The sequence below is a fragment of the Triticum aestivum genome, chromosome 5B (assembly GCF_018294505.1).
Source record: "Triticum aestivum cultivar Chinese Spring chromosome 5B, IWGSC CS RefSeq v2.1, whole genome shotgun sequence".
NCBI classification, from domain to species: Eukaryota; Viridiplantae; Streptophyta; class Magnoliopsida; order Poales; family Poaceae; genus Triticum; species Triticum aestivum.
Genome location: NC_057807.1, coordinates 568,766,192 through 568,787,175, shown reverse-complemented (window position 1 = coordinate 568,787,175; position 20,984 = coordinate 568,766,192). Strand labels below are relative to the sequence as shown.

Below are 20,984 nucleotides of genomic sequence, written 5' to 3'. Positions count from 1 at the left end.
CTAGGGTCGCCGGGTTCCCTGTCGGCTGCTGGGGCCCGCTGCCTAGTGGGTCCCGCCGGCTGCCGGAATCCGGCCGACAGGTGGGGGCCCACCGCTTGTGGGCCACCTTGATTGCCTTTTGCTGTAGCCTCGCCCTTGATGACGGAAGCCTTGTTGGGAGTCACATGGCTACAGTCCCGACGCCTGGCGTGCGCTCACTGTAGCCATGCTCCGTCCCGTTGGAGTAATGGGGTGTGGACTCTGAGAGGAGGGAAGGGCCGTCTGCTGGAGGTCGGCCCGCCCCTGAGGCCGCCTTCTTGGGGGGGCTCTATCCTCTAGCTGCTCACAGATAGGTAGGGACCAGCGCCTGCGGGCCATATCGATCGCCCGTCGTGGGGGCATGGTCCCTGCTGACGAGGGTTGCGTCATGAGTTGCATGTCTACAGTGCCGCGCCGGGCAGGCGGGTGACCGCTTGGGCAGTTCGCACTGTAACCATGCTCCTCCATGATCCGTGGGAGGGGGAGGCCCTGTAGCCACACCCCGTCTCATCGTATTGAATGGGTGCGGACTCCGAGGGGAGGAGGGGCCGCCTGCTAGGAGTCGGCCCCTCGAGGCCGCCTTCTAAGAGTATGCCATCTGCTGAGAGCCGGCTGCTTGGGCCAGCTGGCCCAAGGAGGCGGCATCATGTCTGGATGGTGCGAGGGCCTTTGCTAGCCCTGATGTCTTGAAATGCTATGGGATGCTTATGAGGCTACCCGTGGTCAATCCCTCTGTCATAGTTTCTTCAACTTTAATAGGTTCTACTACTTTTACTTCAATAGGAGGAGGATATTTAAACCAATTCTCTTTAGGGAGATCAACATGACTAGCAAAAGATTCACAGAAAGAAGCTACTATCTCAGAGTCTTGTCCATATTTAGTGCTAAATTCACGAAAAGTATCAGTATCCATAAAAGATTTAACACAATCAAACTTAAGGTTTATACCTGACTCATTACCTTCGTCGAGTTCCCAATCTTCAGAGTTGCGTTTAATTCGTTCCAATAAATCACATTTGAATTCAATAGTCTTCTTCATAAAGGAACCAGTACAAGAAGTATCGAACATGGATTGATCATTACGAGAAAGCCGAGCATAATTTTTTTGAATAATAGTTTCTCTTGAGAGCTCATGATTGGGGCATGAATATAACATTGACTTAAGCCTCCCCAAGCTTGAGCGATACTTTCTCCTTCACGAGGCCAAAAATTATATATCTAATTCCGATCACGATGAACCAGATGCATAGGATAATTTTTTTGATGAAATTCCAATTTCAATCGGTTGTAGGTCCATGATCCAATATCATCACATAGCCTATACCATGTCAATGCCTTTCCCTTCAAAGATAAAGGGAAGACATTCTTATTGACTTCATCCTCGGGCAAACCTGCAAGCTTAAATAATCCACAAACTTCATCCACATAGATTAGATGCATATCAGGATGTAATGTTCCATCTCCTGCATAAGGATTAGCTAGCAGTTTCTCTATCATACCCGAAGGAATTTCATAATAAATATTTTCAGTAGGTTCAGTAGGTTGAGGGTCAACTCTTTACTCTTCTGGTTGGGGTGAAGATACCCCGAACAAATCCCTCAAAGGATTATTCTCCATAGTAAAAAGTGACAGTAAATTTCAGCACACTATATAAATGTTCCCTCGCTAAATTCCACTTACCAAGGCGCTTCACTCCCCGGCAACAACGCCAGAAAAGAGTCTTGATGACCCACAAATATAGGGGATCTATCATAGTCCTTTTATATAAGTATGAGTGTCGAACCCAGCGAGGAGCACAAGGAAATGACAAACGGTTTTCAACAAGGTATTCTCTGCAAGCACTGAAATAATCGATAACAGATAGTTGTGTGATAAGATAATTCGTAACGGGTAACAAGTAACAAAAGTAACTAAGGTGCAGCAAGGTGGCCCAATCCTTTTTGTAGCAAAGGACAAGCCTGGACGAACTCTTATATAAAGCAAAGCGCCCGAGGACACATGGGAATTACTTTCAAGCTAGTTTTTTCGTCATGCTCATATGATTCACGTTCATTACTTTGATAATTTGATATGTGGGTGGACCGGTGCTTGGGTGCTGTCCTTCCTTAGACAAGCCTCCCACTTATGATTAACCCCTCTCGCAAGCATCCGCAACTATGAAAGAAGAACTAAGATAAATCTAGCCATAGCATGAAACATATGGATCCAAATCAGCCCCTTACGAAGCAACACATAAACTAGGGTTTAAGCTTATGTCACTTTAGCAACCATCATCTACTTATTACTTCCCAATGCCTTCCCCTAGGCCCAAATCATGGTGAAGTGTCATGTAGTCGACGTTCACATAACACCACTAGAGTAAAGATAACATACATCTCATCAAAATATCGAACGAATACCAAATTCACGTGATTACTTATAACAAGACTTCTCCCATGTCCTCGGGAACAAATGTAAATACTCACAAAGCATATTCGTGTTCATAATCAGAGGAGTATTAATTATCATTAAGGATCTGAACATATGATCTTCCACCGAATAAACCAACTAGCATCAACTACAAGGAGTAATCAACACTACTAGCAACCCACAGGTACCGATCTGAGGTTTTGACGCAAAGATCGGATACAAGAGATGAACTAGAGTTTGAGAGGAGATAGTGCTGGTGAAGATGTTGATGGAGATTGACCCCCTCTCGATGAGAGGATCGTTGGTGATGACAATGGCTTCGATTTCCCCCTCCCGGAGGGTAATTTCCTTGGCAGAACAGCTCCACCGAAGCCCTAGATTGGTTCTGCCTAGGTTCCGCCTCGATATGGCGGCGCTTTGTCCCGAAAGCTTCCTTTTGATTTTTTTTCCTAGGTCAAAACACACCAGATAGCAGAAGATGGGCACCGAAAGCCTGACAGGGGCCCACAAGGTAGGGGGCGCGCCCAGGGGGTAGGGCGCACCCCCACTCTTGTGGATGGCTGGTGGCCCCACTCTGGTGCTTTCTTCGCCCAATATTTTTTATTAATTCCAAAATGACTCTCCATAAAGTTTCAGGACTTTTGAAGTTGTGCAGAATATGTCTCTAATATTTGCTCCTTTTCCAGTCAAAAATTCCAGCTGCCGAAATCCTCCCTCTTCATGTAAACTTTGTAAAATAAGAGAGAAAATACATAAGTATTATGCTATAATGTGTAACAACAGCCCATAATGCAATAAATATCGATATAAAAGCATGATGCAAAATGGACGTATCACCCACATAAACTTCTAATAGTGATTTTGTTTTTTAGGCGAGGGCTCCTGGAATGTTATTTGTAGCTGCAACTTTGCGGGATCATCGAAGGTTGATCGTGTTTGATGCCCCCAAAGTTTCATTTTTTTTTGAATTTACTGTTCATAGAGGGTGTAGGGGCACCTGGGTGTTGAAAGTCGTATCTCTACAAGTAAACGTTGAGGATTTCATACAAAACTCCATTGGACTCGGATGATTGGGTCACTTAAGAGCCCAATTGCTTTCTTCGTCTATCCAGATATATTTGGTTTAAACCCCAACAAACCCCACTAAAATTTTGGTACGACCAAAGGAAAGGCATGATCAAAAAATTTCCAAGTCACTGTTTTTTTCAGGGAGCCAAGTCATTGTTGTTTGGTTTGCATCCAATCGTGACTTTCCCACGTAGAAGTAATATCTACTTACGCGAAGCCAAAAAATTGGCAAAGGTTTTCCTGACGCGAGGCGGGGACTACACGGGGCGAGGTAAATTATTGATAGCTATCCAATCCAAACAACCGCCAAATATCATGGGCCAATTCTTTAGGGCCAACTAATATGGGCACGTCTATGTATGGTTCACAGCGACTCTGATAAGGAGCAGGTACTGGGGCGGTCTAGTAACCACATGGCCTCATCATGTTGACATCACCGATACCTTGCCCGATATGAAGCAAACCAAATGTTCTGCTTAATCATTACACTTTCCCACACAGAAAACAATACTAAATACATATAGTACATTCTAAAAAGTATACATCGCTTATTTAAAAAAATGCAAATGCAGTGTAAAATTTTTTCGCTCAACTTTTAAAAAATATTTCTACCATTCAGAAAAATGAATATGTACGCATTACCAATGTGTGTGTCTATACACACACACACACACACACACACACACACACACACACACACACACACACACACACACACACACACACACATATATATATATATATATATATATATATATATATATATATATATATATATATATATATATATATATATCCATACAATGTGTGTGTGTGTCTATATAGGAAAAATCCATCCTACCACCCGGTGGTAGTTACCCCACATATACTATCATGTGATACTATATATACTATTTTATTATTTTAAATATGTTCATATACTATATCTGAAAAAATTGCATATGAGCCCATAGTTTTTGTTATATTTGTGAAATACGTATATATTTGTACGTAAAAAAAGCATACTCAAAAAATAGTACATACTACTTAAAATTTGTATATATACTACCTAATCATTTTTATATACTACATACTACAGGTACATACTCTCGGTTTCGATAGATATTACATACAATATACAAAACGTAAGTGGTGATAACTACCACTGCTTGTAGAAAACATTTGTCATATATATATATATATATATATATATATTTGTGTGTAATTTAAAAAATGTTGCGTTCCATTCACAATAATGTATTATATTTCAATAAAATGCTAACAAGTTTCAAACAAAAAATTTACAGATTAAAAAAAATTATCCAATATATAAATTTTCACATGGTTCAAAAATAATGATTTTGTCATAAAAGAATATGTTTCAATATGTATTAAAATATATATTGAAATAAAGTATTTAGAAAATTGTTAATCATGTACTTAAAAATGTTAGCCGTATATAATAAAATATCTTAGATGTATGCGAAAAATGTACAGTATGTGTGAAGAAAATTAGACATCAAAACATATATTTAAAAGAATAATAATTTTATATTAAAAATGGTAAAAGTATATAAAAATATTCCTAATGTGTACGCAAAATATACAACATGTATGAAAAAAAATAGATATATGATAAACAAAGAAAAAGAGAAAAAACCCATTGAAAATTAAACCGAAGCAAGCAAGAAAGAAAAACTCACAAAAAAGAAAAGGAAAACCAAAGATAACCATAGAAAAATCCAAGAAAACCTGAGGAAAAAAACTCACGATCAACTATAGTATCGGGCCGGCTGAATAGCCGCCGCGGTCTAGACGATTCCTGGGACCCTTGCTTCCCCAAACCCTCGCCGCCGTCCCCTCCCCTCCCCGAGCCACCACCCAAACCCTCGCCGCCGGCGCTCCCCGCCCAACCTGCATCCACCGTACACAATGTCTACCTCCTCCAGTGTTTCCTTCGACGGCGTCCCATCCGGATCCGCTTCCTCCATCGTCGCCGGCGCCGTGTGCGGCTACCACTTGCTCAAGATCGACGGCTACTCGCGCACCAAGGAGGTCCCCAATGGCAAGTGGATCGACTCTTGCCCGTTCCGGGTGGGAGGCCGCACATGGCATGTTCGTTACTATCCCAACGGGGACACATCTGAGTACGTCGATTCCATATCCCTCTATCTCACTCTCGATGATACCCTCGCCAAGGGCGAGACCGTGAAGGCACGAGTTAAGTTCAGCTTAATCGACCAAAATGGGAAGCCGGTGCCGCTGCATACATTGACTACCTCGACAAAAGATTTTTCCGTGTTTAAAAGTTGGGGATTCTCCAAGTTTATGAAAACGGAGGATTTGGAGAAATCAGAGCATCTCAAGCACGATTCTTTCGCTGTAAAGATCGATGTCACTATCATGAGCGAGTTCCACGCGCAGGAGACACCATCCATCCTGGTGCCATCCTCTGACATGCACCGTCACTTCGGGGATCTCCTGTTGAGCAAGGCGGGCGTTGATGTTGAATTCCGAGTCGGCGGGGAGGCATTCTCTGCTCACCGGTCCGTGCTTGCGGCGCGGTCTTCGGTCTTCAGAGCAGAATTCTTTGGCACGATGAAGGAGGCAACCACCAACGAGGCCATATGCATAGATGACATGGAGGCACAAGTGTTTAATGCTCTGCTTACATTCATGTACACTGATACCTTGCCTGATATGAAGCAACAAGAACAAGAAGAATCTGCAATGGCTCAGCATTTGCTTGTTGCAGCAGATAGGTATGATTTGGAGAGGCTGAAGCTGATTTGTGCAGATAAGTTGTGCAAGCAAGTCGATACGAGCTCCGTGGCGACCATCTTGGCATTGGCGGAGCAGCACCACTGCCATGAGCTTAAAGCAGCATGCTTGGTGTTCCTCAGCTCACCGACGAATCTGGATGCAGCCATGAAGTCTGAAGGTTTTGAGTTTTTAACCAAGAACTGTCCCGGTGTTATGAAGGATATCCTCGTGTCCCAGGTTGTTCCTAGTTTACTTGGGAAAAGAAAATCAAAGGCATGAACATGAGGTTTCAATCATGATGCCATTGGCAATCATCAGTCCAGAAAGTAACTATGGACTCTGCAGGTCTGCATGCTATCCAGTATTAGTAGTTCTATTTGTAGTCTTGTTCTCACAAGGATTTGATGTGCGTTCGTCCTTTTTTGTTTGGTCGTCATATCCTTTGTGGAGAACTATTAATGGTTTGACAAGCTATGTGCAAAGCAAGAACCATGTGTGCTAATTAGTGATCCATCAGTTCAGAACTTGTAAGCCTTTCAGCTAATTCCTCTTTACATTTTGCCCAGTGTCTTTCTGATTGCTCTGTAACAGTCGATGCGAGCTTTGCACTGCTTCCTCAGTTCATACACCCCTGTTCTGCACAGGGCACTCTTTACTTAGCAGGTTCAGATAGATCATGACATGTTGAAATGCTAGGTTGGGATTCAATGAAAAAACATTGGCCTTGGCGGGTTTAACTAAAAAATTATGGCTGCAGTTTGCGGTGATGACCTCTGACATAGTAGTGGCTGCTAAGTTAGTGATATTATAAAGGTTGTGGAGTTTGGCCTCAGGTATTTTCGTACAACGTTATGATCTCATTTTTTCATTGTTGCAAATTTGCAACGAGCAGCTGTCTTCTGTGAAATAGCCCCCAATACAACAGTAGTTCTATCCTATATCTCAAGTCATTCCTTCTTGAATTAAGGATCAAATAGCTCCTGGTTTCAATCAATTTATAAACAACAGAAGTTCTAAAAGTAGAAAGGTTCAGCTATTTTCATGCCAATGACAGTACCTGCGCAGGTTCATTGTAGATAACATTTTGATTGTAATAAATACATGCTTAATGCGCACCCCATGTCGAGTAAAGATTTCCACAACTTGTCTGATTTAGATGAGCGCGTAATATTAGTTCCTAGTTACCAGTGGTCAATTCACATTGTAGTTTAGATATCGATTGGTTCCAAACTTAATTGCCTTTGCCTCCTGCTTCTGGAGCTATTCTTAGTTATTGGACTGGGACTGCCTGCTTGTCACCTTACTCATTGGTCGCTGGAATCTTTGGTATGAACATACCTTACACTTGGAACGACAACCATAAATACGTCTTTAAATGGTAAATTGCAGCACTTTACATAACATGCATTATATAGTGATTGGTAATTTTGAATTATCGTGATTGGTTCCCCTATCTTCTTTTCATGGAGAAGAAGATGGGGGGGGGGGGGGGGGGGGGGGGGGGGGGGGGTCAGGCACATGATCTTGCAGGAGAGGGACAAAGGAGAGGGATGTGGGAGCTTCGTACTTGCGTTTTCATCTGTTGGTTAGCTCTGTTGAGGTGGAATTTCCGGTTATCTACCAGTCATGGCACAGTGCTCCGCGGAAAGAATAGACTCTTTTACCGCTACATCCGCTGAAGAAGAAAATTCAAGAAAGGAGATTCCTATCCATTTTCTAGTTGATGTTCGTCGGGTGGGGAGGAGGTGGGCGCGTGAGCCATATATAAAAAAACTAAAAGAAAATCCTAGATAATCATTATCTTGAAGAGACAGGTAAGATATGTTCCATTTTGATTTGTAAATCGAATTGTTAACAAAGGCATCGGCTCTATTTAATTCCCTGGCTTGATATTTCAAGGTTTGGGCTCTGAGGCGCATTCTGGAGAATAAGAAAAAGAAAAGGAAAAAGAAGAGAAGGAAGTTCCTAATAAAGTGGAACCAAATCATCTCTGTAAAAAAGCGAGCCTTATTTTTCTTTCAAAAGAGAAAACCAAATCAGTAAAGCGAAGAAAATGTGAAAGAGCATTGTCGAATATTATCCATTTCGGTGTACATAAGAGGATGACAGTTTTAAGTGGAAAATTTAGCAGATCGATGTATTTTGTGAACGAGAACGCAAAGGGAACTTGTATACAATAAATTTTCTTTTTTGAGGGAAACTTGTCTATACAATAAATACGAGGGACTTTGCCCATAAAAAACGCGCTCGTATGTTTTTTATGGCTACAGTTAGCCTGATATAATAGTGGCCGCTGAGGTATAGTTATCTGGTGAAGGTTGTGAGGTTTGGCCTGAACTACTTCCATACAAGGCTATGAACCCTTTTTGGGGGACAGATTTTGTAACCCGAAGCTGTTTTTTTTTCTATATATCTTGTGTTTGAAGGTTTTCCCCCTGAATCAAGGACCCCGAACAGCTCTCAATTTCACTACCATGAAGTTAAACAATAGTAGTTCCAAAAGAAAAAAGGGTCAAATTGTTCATGTTAACATGGGTAAATGACAGCATTTCTCAAGAACATGCCTGATATAGTAGAGGCTGATTATGAATTAGCATTACCAGTATCTCACTTATGTGTAACTTGTGTTCGGTTCTTATATGAGGGCTATTGTGCCTTGGTTTTCATCTTGATTGTTGCTTATGCTCGGCTTGGCCACGGTGAACTTGAATATGCAGGTAGCTGACAGGAGAACTACAACGGATGTTGGGAAACCTTTCACCACTAAGCTAGCATACCATGCGGTTTGGAGGAGAAGCCTACAGACACGCTCGCCCCGGCCATCTGGCGAAACTACGCCCCAAATAAATGCCGAATCTTCCTCTGGCTTGCCCGCAAGGACCGCCTCTTCACGAATGAACGACGTTTTAGATGGGGCATTGCCACTTCTGCCGTGTGCCCCTTCTGCGACCACTGCGAATCCATCGACCATCTCCTATTCGGATGTCAGCACCTGGCTCCACTTTCGGTGGAGCTGGACAGCCTCTGTTCAGATGCACCGCAGGGGCTGCTTCAAGCATGGGAGGGTGAATGGCACAATAGAACAAGATCAACAGTTCTGCTGTCCGTTCTCTGGAATATCTGAAAAAGACGGAACGCCAAGGTTTTTCGGAGCATATAACTTGGGCTTCATGATGTTGCAAGCTCCGCTGCGGATGATCTTAAACTCTGGTCCCACCACTGTAATAATATTCACAAACAAATTAGGCTCCAGGACCGGGGCTCCATGTTGTTCCACCTTGCCGGGAGAATATAGCCTTCCGTTACATGTAATTTTGTTTTTCCCCTTTTCCCCTCCTCTAAACCCCATGTACTCTTTGTTCTCCCTGAGATCTGTAACACCCTGGCGGTTGGCAATAAAGGTTCAGGCAGGCGTAAGCCCGCCGTTGACGCATCAAAAAGAAACAAGGGTCTGGAATAACTGCAATCCTCTTTTCTCTCAAGTGAAATTTTTGAGTTAGAGCAACAACTTTCAGATGATTCATCTCCTGTACCAAATTCATTAGTATGGAATTAAGGATGACGAAAAGGAACAATAAACAGAGAAAAAAAATAGAAGTTCAAAAGGAACACGTGATGGTTGCCTCCTTTACTTGTTGGTTGTTGCATGGTTGATAATGTTTTTTCAGTTCAGACATCCACACTGAAGTCGTAGTTTTCACCCGAACACATGCTAATAAAGCGCACTTATTTCAAGTAAAAAAAATGCGAAAATATTATTAGTTAACTTATCTTGGCTACAAGCAAGGCAACATATAGCACGTATTTCCTTATCGAAGATGGTTTTATCCTTTTTCTGGCACGTATATGAGTCGTCTAACAAGGCAAACGCCGAACGGTTCATCCATCTATCTAGAAAAGAAGAACACTTAATATTGGAACCCGATCAGCAATGCGAAGAAAACTATCAGCAGAGAGCATCCCTTTGTCCTGACACGTACATGAGCTATTTAGGTGTCCAAATAATTTAAAATTTGAAGCGCACCTCATGTACTAAATTATCTACCACGTAAAAAATGGATTTTTAAAACTTTTCTAGTATTTGTTTTGAACTTTTTCTTCATCGCAGATTGAGTCTGGGCACCGTGCTGCTCTGGGGCCTATGGGCTACTTTACCTATAGAAGAAACTATAGTTTTCCCCCTCAAATCCACACTAATGGATACATAACCCACTGAACTCAAATACCATAAAATTTACCCCATCGAATTGTCAAAACTGGATAAATGAAGCCCCATAGTGGTTTTGGGTCACATTGAAGCCGGTTTTGAGTGCTGACCACAGTCAACACAGATAAACCTAATGATTCTTTTTTTTTTCTTTTTTTTCTTTTTTTGCCAAGCGGCACCATAGCTTCGAGCGCTCCGCCACGGAGGGAGAGCATGGCGCCACGGGAGCGGCGCGACCGTCAGCGAATTGGACGAGACGCGTGACAGTGTCAAGCGCGGCCACAACGGCTTCGGCGAGGAGCACGGCTTCGTGCCCAGTCGTGTCGTGCGGGTGTTGCAGCTGGTTCGTTCTTGCCGGAACGATCGATCTACCCGACGCCTATGTAGTTGTGTGTGTATCTAGCCGACTCCGTTTGCTAGGTGCACGAGCAAATTTGCAATGAAAATCGATCAGGTCCTTCCGCTAGCTCCTGTGTACGTGCGCGTACAAGCATTCTGGCCGGAAGGAATCGCCACCGTCCGTCGTGTTGGACATTGCTGTCAGCCTGGACCGCCTCAGCCTTATTCCTTGCGCCAGCAGCCTTGTCTGACGATGCACTATCCACTCCTTCTCGCAGGTCTCTCCTTCGTTCCTCACTCTCACTCTCTCTCTCTCTCTCTCTCTCTCTCTCGTGCGCGCGCGCGCATTGTCGTTGGTGTTGCAGAGAAGGTCGCCGACATCACCGTTTGTTGTCCTCGTGGCAAGAGACCAACCCGAGCCCAGCTGACATGTCCCGTAGAACCGCCTCGTCGCTCTCATCGCCCCTCTAGAAGGAATCGCGCCTAGCCGCCACAAATCAACGGCATGGTCTTTGTCTTCTCTGCCGGCCGCCGCCATCGCTCGATCTCCACCTCCGGCGAAAGCCCGACGCCTCTTCTAGCCTCCTTGACCCCCGAGGCACGTCGCCACCAGCACAAGCCTTCTCGAGGCTTTCTTCAGTGACGCTGTCCTCTCACAGTCGCCGCCGGCACCTCTTTCTCGAATACGCACGAGTATGCGTATCATTCATTAAAGAAGAAGAGGGAGTGGTGAGTCCCAACCCACCAATACAACTTGCTATTTATTTACATGCGGATTTTATCCGACCTACCGACTACTCTCTTGAGGCTAACTACTCATGCCCTAGCCGCTCCACCCTAGCTGGCTCCTGTCCTAGGACCTCACCATTAAGCAGCCCTGCCTTTGCCCAGATAGCTCCCTTCGCTTGTAGCTTTTGCAGCACACCTGACAGAGATGGTGTGGCGCCCTCGAACACAATATTATTCCTATGCTTCCACAACATCCACATTGCCATAAGCACAATGCCCGTGTGGACTTCCGGTGCTCCATGCTCTGCTCTTGTCTCTTGCACCAACCGCCCAAAGTCTCACATGGCTGGGGGAGGTATTATGTGCTTCCAGCCAACGTGGTGCACCAATGCCATACCTGCCTTGCGAAGACGCATTCGATGAGTAAGTGTTGCATGGTCTCGTCGTGTTGGTTGCAGAAAGGGCAAGTGTCCTGGTGTGGTAGCCCTCTACGTGCCAGCCGGTCCGAGGTCCAACAACGATTTCTAAGGGCAAGCCAGGAGAAGAAACGACATCTCAATGGAGCCCTCGGCTTCCAAGTAAACGACGTTGTCGAGGATAGTCGCCGGCCCATAAATTTGGCCGCGTATGCCGATCTCGCTGAGTACATGCCATTAGCTTCCCAGGACCACTAAACCTTGTCCCTCCACACCCTCTATCAACCCAAAATTCGCCAGTCTCGTCCACAACCGCAAGTACTCTTCCAGCTCCGGTCGCCGTCGGCACCTTGCTCGGCGATTTGCCACGGCCGCCGCTCGACATTTTTTTGTTAAATCCTCTGACTTAGTTGTGTTGACTCTGGTCATCGCTCAAAACCGGTTTTCAATGTGACCCAAAACCACAAGGGGGCTTGATTTATCCGGTTTTGACAATTTGAGGAGGTAAATTATATGGTATTTGAGTTCAGTGGGTTATGTATCCATTAGTATGGAGTTGAGGGGGGAAACTATAACTTCTTCTTACCTATATACGCGTACGTCACACCGGGACGGGACCCTGGATCTTGGGGCCCCATCCTGGCCCCCTCAGAGCAGGCCCTGTCACCTCGTATCAAAAAATAGTTCGTTTTTATAAGTGTTCATCGCATATTTAAAAAATGTAAATGCAGTGTAAAAAATGTTTGCTCAACTTTTAAAAATATTTATACCATTCAGAAAATGAATATGACCCTGAAACATAATCATGCATTAAAAATATGTACATTATATTTAATAAAATGTTAAATAATTTAAAATAAATATTCATGTAACTAAAAAATATTTCATACCATTCAAAAAATGCATTACACTTAGAAAAATGTTCACGAGTTTCATACAAAAAGTTTGTCACATTAACAAAATGTTTATTCAATGTATAAAAATGTTCACGTAGTTTAAAAATAATGTTTTGTATCATTCAAAAATGTGTTTCAACGTGTATTAAAGTATATATTAAAAATAAATATTAATCATGTATTTGAAAATGTTAAATATAGATAAAAAAGTCTTAGATGTATGCGAAAAATGTACAATATGTAAGTAGACGTCAAAACATATATTTAAAAATATAAATTATATATTCTTAAAATCTTAAAAGTATATACAAATATTCATGATGTATACGCAAAATGTATAATGTGTATTAAAAACTTAGATATATGTTAAAAAATAAAAAAATGAAAGAAAGTGAGTGTGAACCGAAGAAATAAAGAAAGAAAAACTAAAAAAAAAGAAAAGAAAAAGTAATACCAAATTAAACATGAGGAAAACCGATACTATAGCAGAAAAACTGACAAACAAGAGTACAAAAAATTCTGAAAAAAAAGACAAGAAAAACTTCGCCGGTGAGGCCGTGAACTCGCGTCCCCTCCGCCTACCGCTCAGGCATCTGGTGTCTACACTCTGGTTAGTAGTTTAGGTTAGGGTTTTCTAGTCCTTGCAGGTGTTGTGCTCGGGCGGATGGCACTGCTACTTCTCTGAGTTTGTCTTTCCAGGCTTTGATCCTCCTCGAGTTCGTCCGTCTGGATATAGTCGATGGAGCTCCGGCGTAGATTCCTGTCGTCTCTTTGAGACGGTGAGGTTAGGGTTTCTCGTCTTGTGACAAGATTTGATGTCAGGTGCTTCAGGTCTATACAAGGGTTCAACGGTGATGACTGCGGCTCCAGGACGTTGGCCCTTAGGGGCACATGCACGAAGACTTCCCTGTTGTTATCACAAGGACAAGCCAGCTCTGGTAGGGGAGCGGCGACTTCTGCGCGTCGGCGGCTCATTCTGACGGTAGTAGTGATTGTTTCGGGGTCTTAGAATCTCAATGTAATTTTTATTATATTTGAGATGCTTTGTATTTCCACTGAACTTTGATAATAGATTTAGATGATTTTCAAAGAGAAAAGGAAGACAAGAGTACAAGAAAAAAAAACTCGCGATCAGCTACACTATTGGGCCGGCTCAATAGCCGCCGCGCTGTATAAAGCGAGACGTAGCTCTCGCGAACTTCACCCTAGCAGACCTTGCTTTTTTCCCGGCTCCGCGGATACACCACCCAAACCCTCGCCGCTGTTCCCTCCACGAACCACCGCCGCTGCTCCCCACCAGCGACCGGCCCAACCTGCATCCACCGTACACAATGTCTACCACCTCGCGTGTTGCCGGCGGAGGCGTCCCCTCCGGATCTGCTTCCTCCATCGTCGCCGGCGTCGTGTGCGGCTACCACCTGCTCAAGATCGACGGCTACTCGCGCACCAAGGAGGTCCCGAATGGCAAGTGGATCAACTCTTGCCCGTTCCAGGTGGGAGGCCGCACATGGCATGTGGAGTACTATCCCAACGGGGACAAGTCCGAGTACACCGATTACATATCCCTCTTTCTCAGCTTGGACGACACTGTCGCCGAGGCCGTGAAGGCACATGCCAAGTTCAGCTTAATCGACCAAGATGGGAAGCCCGTGTCGCTCCATACCGCTACTACCGAGACCAGAGACTTTTCTGTGCTTAAATCTTGGGGGTTCGACTTCATGAAAAGGCAAGAATTGGAGAAATCAGAGCATCTCAAGAGCGATTCCTTCACTGTCAAGGTGGACGTCACTATCATGTCCGAGTTCCACGCACGGAAGACACCATCCGTCGCGGTGCCACCGTCTGACATGCACCGGCACTTCGGGGATCTCTTGTCGAGCAAGGAGGGCGTCGATGTCGAATTCCAAGTCGGCGGGGAGACATTCTCGGCCCACCGATTGGTGCTTGCGGCACGGTCTCCGGTCTTCAGGGCAGAGTTGTTTGGGCCGATGAAGGAGAGCGCCACCACAAATGTCATATGTATAGATGACATTGAGGTAGAGGTGTTCAAGGCTCTGCTTGCATTCATCTACACGGATGCATTGCCTACTATGGATCAACAGGAGGAATCTGCCATGGCTCAGCATCTGCTTGTTGCGGCAGACAGGTATGATTTGGAGAGGCTGAAGCTGATTTGTGAAGATAAGTTGTGCAATCATATCGATACAAACTCTGTGGCGACTATCTTGGCATTGGCGGAGCAACACCACTGCCCTGAGCTTAAGGCGGCATGCTTGGTGTTCCTCAGCTCGCCCACGAATCTGGAAGCGGCCATGGAGTCTGAAGGTTTTGAGTATTTAACCAAGAACTGCCCCGGTGTAATGAAGGATCTCCTCATGTGCCAGGTCGCTCCTACTTCACTCGGGAAAAGAAAATCTAGGGCATGAAGATTAAGTTTCAGTCATGCATGTCATTTGCAATGATCCGTCCAGAAAGTTACTAAAGACCTAGTATTAGTAGTTTTATGTGTAGTCCTGTACTTGGGTTCCTGTTGCTGGCCCAAAGATGAGTAGTCTTGTACCCAATTCTCTCTGTACTTGGGTTCTTGGCTTCTTGTTGCTGGCCAGGAACATGGCATCTTGGTGCTGCATCCGATCGTCTTTATATGCATAATCACACCCCAAACAAAAGATCATGACTAAGGGATGGTGTTTTAGCTTAACGGCAGATCTATACATTTTTGTTTTGTATGTAAACTCAAGACAATCTCACATCTTAACTGTGCTCAACCTTACCCTCAGGTCTGAGGGAAAGACATTTTTTGTGTGACCAGAGCTATAGCTATTTTGTAGATTTTTTTATTACAAAGTTAATTGCAAGTACACAGACCATTCAAGCAACTTGCTCTGGATGATAAAAGAGGACCGAAGTTAAGTTTGCCCATCATAACCTTAAGGAGACATAATTCATTACCTTTCAGATGGAAAATAGGTTCAAATTTATACCTCTTTTTCATCCATATCAAATCATATTTTTTGGGTTTGTTATAAAGCATCTTTGTGCATCATAGAATGCTTTCACACATCAAGCTTTTGTTCTGAGATCAGAATATTTACCCGTGATAATGCTCTTAAGTCTGCCGCTGAAAGTATGCCGATGAAGACACCAGGGACATCCGATTTTTTTTAACAACATGTGCCCTCTTGCTTCTCATTTATTTGTTTTATTGTTTATATTGTACAAGTAACCAAAGATGGGAGTACCATGATTCTGAGGGGAAAAAATGTCGATGTGATGAGCTTGGTGATCTTTGTGAACCGTGATATTCTTTAATTTGATACACTTTGTGTATTCTATTGTTGGTCTTAAAGGAAAGTAAATGAGGAATGGACCATTTATTAATTTTCAATTGTTATTAACTATTGTTCTTTAAAATATAATTTTTTACTTCGTAATCTCATTTGGTCTTGTTCATAAGTTCAATTCCCGTCCTGGCCAGCCAAATACCTAAACTTTAAATAAGGAGATCTCACAATCCGCTAACAGATGCTGGTGAAGAAAATACCAAAGATGAATACGCCATTGAGCCAACGGGCATCAAAGCGCACCTCGCTTCTGGTGGTGAGACTAAGACCAATTCTAAGATGTAGTAAGTGAACAGCTACCATTACATGAAGGGAGACAGATATGTCATAATACAAATTTGAGCAAATGACAAATGTTTTCCAATAAATGTAAAAGCACACCCGAATATTTTACCAACTGATCATGGTGAAGACCACCTCCCTTATTTAAAATTATCTTGGGTGTTTCCCCAACCCACATTTGCCATCTTAAAGGTAAGGCACAAAGGAGTTAGGGCACTCTTCAATATATACGACTATTGAGGCACAACCCCAGTAAGGAGGATAGTTGGTGCTAATGATAGAATTGGCTGAAATGAAAATAACATACTCCCTCCGTCTCAGTTTACAAGTCCTACACGTATACCTAGGTTGCCAATTTGATCAGCCTAATATAAACTATATAATACAAAAATTATATCTTTTGAAAATAGGACATCTGAAGTTTATGTTGGTATATTTATATATTACTTGTATTAGGTTGGTCAAATTGACGACCTAGTGGTATGTGCACGCCTTATAAACTGAGAGAGAGGGAGTAGACATAATTAAAGGAAATGTTTCATACCATCATGTGTAATTCTAGGATCGAGGAATGTATTGTAGTTTCTTCCTCTTACAGATTATTGCTGATGATTCTTTTTGTAGAACCTATATATCCAAACTAAGGTAAAATCTGGCATGAATTTGTGTAAGTTTGGAAACCACATTGTAAAGACCAGGTAAATAACACAACAATAATTTGTGTAGGTTTCCGCAAAAAAAAAGTATAGCTGCAAATGTTATGAATTATCCAACTATTAATTCTTGATTTCATCTTTCATAACCTAGTTATTCTTATTATTTCTAGAATACATTGAGGACCCACAAGAAAGCAACAGATATATCTACCAAACAAATTGAAAGAGTAGAGGTTTCACCTCAAGCCATCTTCTTTCATTTTGATTGCTACAACTCTTTTCTCTAGATGATGTCACACAATAATTCATCAAACAATCTTTCCTTTCACTGTTCTATAAAGATAAATTTATGGAAGCAATTAAAGCATGATGGATACAAGAAAACAACTCGTGTGTGGTCCAACTTCTGAAAGTAGCTAGGTCTCCGATGCCCATAATGCATATACCAACTAACCTGTTAAGCATCCCATTGATTACATAATGTGGTTGCCAAAAATTACGTGTTTAATAGGCACACCCATACAGCAAGAAGGACAAACGGACAATAATTCGAAGCACGGCCGATGGCATATGGTCAGTAGTTAGATGGTTAGTAGGATAATGGTATTTTCCGGACCATCAGGGTTCAAGTTTTAGACTTGACATCGGCGCTTGAATTTTTTGGATTTATTTCAGATTTTCCGATTATGTGTATTTAATGGGAGGATACGTTCCGTGCGTGAGCGTCTGCGTTGTACCAGGGACACTCACCCACTCGATCGGCCACCGTGTTTAATTTTTGGACCCGACGAGCAGTATCAGCATTCATGTTCAATCGCCGAACACCCGGCACGATAAATAAAAAAATTCGTCAGATCGTACACGAGGGCGGCAACGTGACCTTACCGATGTCTAACGTGACCTTTGGTGCCCGTCCTAAGCATATAATTGAGGGAGCAACGCACACGAGGTAGCCGGCTAGTGAGGGTGAGGTGGCGATGTCATCGGCGGTGGAGGCGGGGGCGGAGGTGGTCATCGTCGGCGCCGGGATCGCAGGGCTGGCGACCGCGCTGGCTCTGCGGCGGGCCGGCGTGGGCGGCGGCGTTCTGGTCCTGGAGCGGCACGCCGAGCTGCGCGCCACGGGCGCCGCGCTCACCATCTTCCCCAGCGGCTGGTTCGCGCTCCGCGCGCTGGGCGTCGCGCACAAGCTCATGTCCCGCTACGACGCCTACGAAACGTGCGTCGTCAGCTTTGCCTTTCCTTGTTCTTAGTACAGTATATATCAACAAGAGAAAACAAAATTACTTTGAATCGATTCTGTTGCTACATGCAGATTTCAGGTGACCAATCTTGAAAATGGAGCTACTCAGGTGTTTCGCTTCGCTGCACGCAAAAACAGGTCTGTTGGTGACACCTGTTGATCGAGTCGATAGCAGAACTAATACTAGCATAGACATAGAGAATCTGATCAATTTGGCTGCTAAACCAATCGATGCAAAAATGAAGCGGCGAAATCAAGGCGAGGCCGGCGGATCGAAAGGCGCTGCTGGAAGCGCTCGCGGAGGAGCTCCCGCCGGGCACCATCCGCTTCTCGTCCAAGCTCGTCTCCATCAACAGCGAGACAGCCGAGGAGGAGGGTTCGCCGGAGACCTCCGTTCTCCGGTTAGACGACGGCACAGTGATCCGAGCCAAGGTAATACACCAAGCCACACTTAATTAATTGTAGTCGTGCGCATCTGCTAGTACTCGATCATAGCCTAAGTCGTCTTGTCTTGTAAACGTCGTCCAATCCACCATCAGGTGGTGATCGGGTGCGACGGGGTGCACTCGGTGGTGGCGCGGTGGCTAGGCCTGTCGGAGCCGGTGACATGCGGCCGGTCCGCCGTCCGCGGCCTCGCCGTCTACCCGGACGGCCACGGCATGAAGAAAGAGCTCCGGCAGTTCCTCTCGGCGGGCCTCAGGGCCAGCATGGTGCCCATCAGCGACACGGAAGTCTACTGGTTCCTCGTCAACAACACCGTCGCCGCAGCGGAGGAAGAAGCCGGCGCGGACCCGGCCAAGATCCTGCGGGAGGTCACCGAGAACCTGGGGAAGCACATGCCGGCCGAGTACCTGGACGTGGTGCGCCACTCGGACCACAAGAGCGTCTCGTGGGCTCCGCTGCTCTACCGGTCGCCTTGGGGCATCTTGACGGGCCCGGCCGCTCGCGGGTCGGTCACGGTGGCCGGCGACGCGTTCCACCCCATGACGCCGGACCTTGCGCAGGGCGGATGCTCGGCGCTGGAGGACGCGGTGGTGCTCGCGCGCGCCCTGTCGCGGGCGGCCACGCCGGCGGAGGGGGTGGCGGCCTACGTGTCGGAGCGCCGTGGCCGGGCCGCCTGGCTGGTCGCCGGAGCCTACCTGTCGGGCTGGGTCCAGCATGGCGGGATCAACAACGCGCAGGAGGGCCTGCGGGGGTACCTTGTCAAGCTGTTCCGTGACTTGATCTTTTACAGGTTCATCTTCCCCAAGCTCGCCGATACCTTGTGGTATGATTGCGGCGATCTGGTGCCCCCGCCGTCCAAGGACAAGGGCAAGAAGCACTCAGAGTGACATCGTGTTTACTACCTCCGTCATGGTTTATTGGTCCCCTTAGTATTTTGTGCTAAACTTTGACCATAGATTTAACTAAATAAATAATAATGCATGTTAGCAAAAATTATATCCCTGAATTCGTATTTGAACATAGTTTTGAGGGATATTATTTTTGGTTACATGCATTAATTTTTTTTAGTTAAATCTAAGGTCAAAGTTTGGCACAAAATACTATGAGGACCAATAAACAAGGACGGAGGTAGTAATTACTGCTAAGCCACTGCAGCCTTCGAATTTATTGTTACTGTGGTCTGTTTGCATTAGAGCATGATTAATAATATAGCCAACAATCGGTTGTAAGGAGTAGACATGTTATCTATAGTCAACCTTGTAGCCGGCATGTACAATAATAAGTTTTATATGTGTACTACTTCATTAGTAGTTGGCATAACTTACAACCTCACAAAGCGTCTTGGGTCTCGTGTTAGAGCCGGCTAGTAACCAAGAGCCTGCTTCTCTTCTCTCTCCTCCAACTAAGCAAAAATATAATATTCTAGTCCTTATAGCCTGCTTATGTCACCTTATTGTACTTGCTCTTAGGATCTCGATCTATTCTTCTCTCTAGTTTCAGTGTTACAGAGTTCCACACCTGATACACTCGCTCCATAGGAGCCTGTCTTGGAAAAGAAGAAGAAAGGGAAAGGTAGCCAGCCGTGCTGTTTGCCGTGATCCAAGCCCGGATGCTCTCTTGCTTGCGCGTGCTGCCTTAAGTAGTGTTCAGCCATTCCGGACCCACGTACTGGCGGTTCGGGTGTTTGATCTGAGGTGGCCTGTCGATGACGCGGCCTCTGCCCTGATTGGTGGCATGCCCTTGATCTGTCGCCAGTGTGTCGCGGTTAGCTGCCTCGGCAGACGTCCTGTCGCCCTTGGGTGTGGTTATACTTGAGACACTGACATCCCCTTCCCCTTGAGAGCATGCTTGTCCCCAAGCTGCTACAGCAGGGGTAGCGAGCCTTGAGCGCGAGAGCATCCTCCCACGTAGCGTCCCACAGATCATAGTCTGACCAGCGAACCAAGTATTGCTCGCGGTGACCGGTAGGGGTCTGTCGCCAGCACCTGTCTAGTAGCTCAACGGGAACCAAATCCGCAAAGCGAGGTATTGGCAAAGTAGCGGAGGCGTCTGTACCCGGGGAGAGTACTTGTCGTAGTTGGTATACATGGAATATCGGGTGGACCTTCGATTCTGGCGGCAGCTCCAGCTCATATGCGACATGATTGATCTTGCACATCACTTTGAAAGGGCCAGCATATTTGAAGGCCAGCTG

The 20,984-nt window shown here is 44.9% G+C and overlaps 2 protein-coding genes and 1 pseudogene across 2 annotated transcripts; all 3 read left to right on the top strand.

The window, feature by feature from the left end:
* Nucleotides 1-5,296: 5,296 nt before the first annotated feature.
* On the top strand, nt 5,297-6,756 carry LOC123113267 (BTB/POZ and MATH domain-containing protein 1). Its single transcript, XM_044534468.1, has one exon. It carries the CDS (start codon nt 5,407-5,409, stop codon nt 6,514-6,516), a length of 1,110 nt encoding a protein of 369 aa, XP_044390403.1. The 5' UTR covers nt 5,297-5,406; the 3' UTR covers nt 6,517-6,756.
* A 7,291-nt stretch (nt 6,757-14,047) lies between these two features.
* LOC123113266 (BTB/POZ and MATH domain-containing protein 1-like) lies at nt 14,048-15,176 on the top strand (annotated as a pseudogene).
* A 2,777-nt stretch (nt 15,177-17,953) lies between these two features.
* Nucleotides 17,954-20,139, top strand: LOC123113265 (monooxygenase 2). Its single transcript, XM_044534467.1, has 4 exons — nt 17,954-18,322; nt 18,419-18,484; nt 18,592-18,778; nt 18,886-20,139. Exons 1-4 carry the CDS (start codon nt 18,084-18,086, stop codon nt 19,675-19,677), a joined length of 1,284 nt encoding a protein of 427 aa, XP_044390402.1. The 5' UTR covers nt 17,954-18,083; the 3' UTR covers nt 19,678-20,139.
* Nucleotides 20,140-20,984: the final 845 nt, after the last annotated feature.

Bases quoted from the DNA above. Each gene is read 5' to 3' on its own strand.
- LOC123113267 (XM_044534468.1), top strand. From the start codon at position 5,407: ATGTCTACCTCCTCCAGTGTTTCCTTCGACGGCGTCCCATCCGGATCC.
- LOC123113265 (XM_044534467.1), top strand. From the start codon at position 18,084: ATGTCATCGGCGGTGGAGGCGGGGGCGGAGGTGGTCATCGTCGGCGCC. The intron at 18,323-18,418 runs GTGCGTCGTCAG...TGCTACATGCAG, and splicing joins CGCTACGACGCCTACGAAAC to ATTTCAGGTGACCAATCTTG. The intron at 18,779-18,885 runs GTAATACACCAA...ATCCACCATCAG, and splicing joins GCACAGTGATCCGAGCCAAG to GTGGTGATCGGGTGCGACGG.